This window comes from Papaver somniferum, chromosome 7 (genome assembly GCF_003573695.1).
Source record: "Papaver somniferum cultivar HN1 chromosome 7, ASM357369v1, whole genome shotgun sequence".
In the NCBI taxonomy this organism is placed as follows: domain Eukaryota; kingdom Viridiplantae; phylum Streptophyta; class Magnoliopsida; order Ranunculales; family Papaveraceae; genus Papaver; species Papaver somniferum.
Window position 1 is genome coordinate 164,283,513 of NC_039364.1, and position 4,375 is coordinate 164,287,887.

General features: G+C 37.2%; 2 protein-coding genes across 2 annotated transcripts; one reads left to right on the forward strand and one right to left on the reverse strand.

Annotated features, from left to right (window-relative positions):
• Positions 1-728: 728 nt before the first annotated feature.
• LOC113298966 (uncharacterized protein At5g39865-like) lies at positions 729-1,854 on the forward strand. The gene has a single exon (XM_026547867.1). The coding sequence runs from the start codon at positions 845-847 to the stop codon at positions 1,817-1,819; it is 975 nt and encodes a 324-aa protein (XP_026403652.1). The 5' UTR covers positions 729-844; the 3' UTR covers positions 1,820-1,854.
• Positions 1,855-3,338: 1,484 nt separating this feature from the next.
• On the reverse strand, positions 3,339-4,375 carry LOC113298967 (glutathione S-transferase F9-like). Its single transcript, XM_026547868.1, has 2 exons — positions 4,064-4,375; positions 3,339-3,934 (listed from the first exon to the last, which is right to left on the reverse strand). Exons 1-2 carry the CDS (start codon positions 4,257-4,259, stop codon positions 3,495-3,497), a joined length of 636 nt encoding a protein of 211 aa, XP_026403653.1. The 5' UTR covers positions 4,260-4,375; the 3' UTR covers positions 3,339-3,494.

Here is a 4,375-nt window from a genome sequence, read left to right on the forward strand (position 1 = left end):
ACAAGTTTTTGATTTATTTAGATAATCTCTCCCTCTTTCTTTCTTGAAGTTTCTCTGTCTATAAAGGCTTGTCCAGATGAAATCTGGGTGCCATGCTGAATGCTAAAAATCCCCCATTTTTATACCCAAAATTTTTTACATCCCTATGTGTCCTTGTATTATTGACTCACTTTTAAAGCGAACCCCCTGTATTTTCTAGGTGGGTAGGGTGGAGATGAAATCTACGATGGATAAGAATGACACATAGGGATGTAAAATTATGGTGTATAAAAGTGGGGATGCTTCCCGTTTCATCAGTAGTGCTTTGTTTTGATCTGCAATTAAATTGTCTGGACAGAAATACAAAAAAAAGGGTAGCCCTTAACTAAAATTGGGTTACTAGAAACACACTTTTCCTCTTTTTCGAGGAGCGCGCTACTTTTATTTGAATTTCTGACACGTCCATTTACACGTATAGAAATATCCACCGTTAGTTACACAAAATCGGAACCGTTGGATTCTTCACCATGTACAGCAGTTTTATTTTAATAATGTTACAAACCCTAACTTCAACGTATGACAAAAACCAACTTTCACTCTTAAACCATATCTTACAGCTAAGATACTCTGTCACAACCTTAATATCTATACCACGTCGTACAATATCAGTAATCTCTTCAAAATTCAAATATATTTTCGTTGACTTCTCTTCTTCAGTTAATAATACACACTTCCCCCTGAATCAACATTCATTACTTCGTCTTCTTCGCAGAGCTCTGCCTCAAGATTCAAAAAATACCTTGCGAGTCACAACCGAGTCAAGCCGTTTTCGCTATTTGGTCAGTCATAAACCATTTGAGTTACAATGGGTTGTGCGTCTTCATCCTTACTCGATCAAGATGATGAGTTTACTCAAATCGGTGGATCGACAGGAATCGGTCATCATTTTGTGTCTCTTACATCAACAACATATGGTTTGTTAACAGTAGATTCAACAAAAAAATCTACAGAGCAAAACCCACCAACACCACCTCGATTTATTGGGTCCTTCTTAAAAACGAGTCCACTTTCTGAAGCTAAATCGGTTCGATCTGAACCTGTTCCTGAAGTTATTAACTCGTGGGAACTCATGGCTGGTCTTGATTCTGAATCTGCTCGTTTCTCTCCTATCAACAACCCGAAACCCTCGTTTTCTCTGCTTGATACCGTCGCAGAACTTGATTCACGTATCTCGAGGTCACCTCGTTTGGTCCTCTTTAATAAGGAAAATTCAAACCCTAATCATCGTCAATTTCAGAGAGATTCTACTTGTGAAGACACTGAAAAGTATTACGATGCTGATGAATTTGAGAAGAAATGTACGGTGAACGGAGAAAACAGAGTGGTTATTTACACAACAACATTAAGAGGTGTAAGAAAAACATTTGAAGATTGTAATGCAGTGAGAGCAGTTTTTGAGGGATTAGGGATTGTGTTTACTGAAAGAGATATATCAATGGATAGAGGTTTCAGAGAAGAATTGAAAGAATTGCTGAAAGGAGTTAATAGTAGTAATAAACAAGGAAATGTAATGCCAGTACCACCTAGGGTTTTCATTAAAGGAAGATATATTGGTGGATATGAGGAGGTATTTAGAATCCATGAACAGGGTTGTTTGATTCAGTTACTTGAAGGCTTGCCAAAAACTAAAATTGGTGGTGCTGTTTGTGATGGGTGTGGTGGTGTTAGGTTTTTACCATGTTTTACTTGTAATGGGAGTTGTAAAATTGTTAAGAAAGTAGTTGTTAGATGTCCTGATTGTAATGAAAATGGGTTAGTTCTTTGCCCTATTTGTAGCTGAACCTCAATCTAATCTAATAATGTATTACTTCAAAGCTGGCATAATTCTTTGCCCTCCATTTTTGTTGATTAATTGCTTTCTTTTGTATGTGCTGAGTACTATGCTGTTTACTCTAAATTTCAGTTTGAATTCAAATTTGAAACCATTTCAGCTTGTACTTGGACGGTTCAGGCTGCAGAAGCAATGGAGATGATGCTTTTGTCTTTGCTGGTATGCTAGTTGGAGCATACACTTGGGCATATTTTCAGAAAACTACGGAAGGAGGCAGGTCCACTCTATTTAGTTTTCCTTTACTTATCATGTGTTTCCCATGACTTGTGTTTTCCAGTTTTTGTGGATATCCAGTTCGTCAAAAATTTGAAAGCTTTTATACACTAGGGGTTAAGTATCAGTTTGAATTGAGTTTTGAAACCACTTGAGCTTTAAATTTCAGTTTGAATTCAGTTTTGAAACCATTTGAGCTTGTACGTATGCTGAGATGGTTCAAGCTGCAAAAGTAATGGAGATGATGCTTTTGTCTTTTGTTGGACCAGTAGTTGCAGGCTGAATCGGGCCTTTCTTTAAATCAAGAAGGCATGATTCCTAGTGTTGTTTTTGCAGGTATGCTAGTTGGAGCAGCATTACACTTTGGGGCATAGTTTCAGATAACCACTGAAGGAGGCAAGTCCATTCTATTTAGTTTTACCTTTCCATCTTATGTTTCACATGATTGTTCCTCCAGTTTTAAACTACAATCTTTTTGATTCAAACCTTCTCTTTTGCTTTATCTTTAACCGAAGTGAAAAACATGTGTTCCCTATGAATTGTGTTTTCCAGTTTTGAACTACATTTTTTTATGCAAACCTTTTCTTTTGCTTTATCTTTATCGAAGTGAAAAACATGTGTTCCCTATGAATTGTGTTCCAGTTCACTGGGTTATACTTGAAAATCTACAGGATTTATGGATATCCAATTCATCGAGAACCTGATAACTGCTTAAACTACGGGTATACTTTGGTGGTTATACTGTATTGAAATCATCTAATGTATGGTGCTACCATTTGGATTAGATGTAACCGCTAGTCAATACCTAACATGGAGCTTGAATGAAAACAAAACTCTTCTGTTCTGGATAGTGGGATCATAACAGAAGAGTTTGTAATAGGAGGTACTAAATGCCCAATGGCGGCAGTAGGTATGCTACATGGACGTCACCAATCACCAGCTATTTCTCATTGGAGGTTGTAGTATTTCTTGCTGGGACTGCTGTTCTATTCTTTGACTTTGAAACCAAGCGATGCTACCTTACTAATTCTGTAATATCGCCATCATCATCTAATAGCGACATATCACACTGTAATTTGACTGATGAAATACATTATTCTTTTTTTATCATATCTGTCGCAGTTGACTGAAATTCACATCCATGTTTTTTCTTGCTCACAGAAGGGGAGATAGAAAATGTTACACAGTTCTGTGATAAAGACGGTGGCTGCAGTGAGATTCAAACTCGTTTAATGTCAATAGAACATGACTGAAATTGTGGGGAAGTAGAAATGTTTATGAATTCCTGATACTTGTTGAGAATTGAGATACAACAGCAGAAACAACTAAAACATCAATTCCTCTTTATTAAAATGAGAACAGACTGCTAGAGAGACCTCAAGCTACAACTTGAATGGTTTTTTTCCGTTTCTTAGATCTCAAGGACCTGTTTCCAAGATGATCTGCTAGTAATATCATCCCACCAAGCACTCACATGTTTCCTGTCCTTGATCATATATGCCTTACCAATATCATTCACCAAGTAATGTGTGAAAGGTAAATGAGTAAGATCAGCAAGACTGTAAAAATCTCCAGCCAAATACTTGCTCTTTGAAAGCCTCTCTTCATATATGTCCAAAACCTTGCCAAGCTTCTCTTCACTCTCTTCCATTAGCTTCTCATCAATAGGCAATCCCATCTTTGGATGAAATAGGAGATGCTTTACTAAGTTGTATATGGGTGGATGATAATTCTGGCTTTCAACTTCTAGCCATTGTTCTACTACGGCCCTTTCTTCTACTGTCTTTCCAAGCAAATCTGGTCCCTGTTCCCTGTACTTCTCCGCGTAGTACCGTATGATCGCCCTTGATTCTGAACAAACAAGAATTGAAATGCAGAATCTTAGTCAGGGAATGAATAATCAAACAAGAACTGAAATTCAGTATCTTAATTAGCGAATGAACAGTGTCATGCCATGGGAATATGTACTTTATGCCTTACCATAGAGAATGAAGTCACCATCTTGTATTGCTGGGACAACTCCAAAGGGCTGCAATTTGAGGAATTCAGGTTGCTTATGTTCGCCTTTCATCAAATCAACAGGTATGATCTCAAATTCCACATTCTTTTCGATTAAGCAACTGAGGACTCTTCTCGATGCGGATGCCATAGCCGTTCCATATACTTTCACTACCATTTTTTATTGGTTTGATCTAACTAGCTTTGCTGGTGAATAAGAAATGAAGTTTGAAGAAAAGATGTAGAATAACTAATGGAGAAATGAAGTGTAAAGTTTGTGTGTTTATATGGAGT

Excerpts from the sequence above, each read along its gene's own strand:
- LOC113298966 (XM_026547867.1), top strand. The coding sequence starts at position 845 with ATGGGTTGTGCGTCTTCATCCTTACTCGATCAAGATGATGAGTTTACT.
- LOC113298967 (XM_026547868.1), bottom strand. The coding sequence starts at position 4,259 with ATGGTAGTGAAAGTATATGGAACGGCTATGGCATCCGCATCGAGAAGA. Across the intron at positions 3,935-4,063 it reads TGGTGACTTCATTCTCTATG|AATCAAGGGCGATCATACGG; the intron begins GTAAGGCATAAA and ends TTGTTTGTTCAG.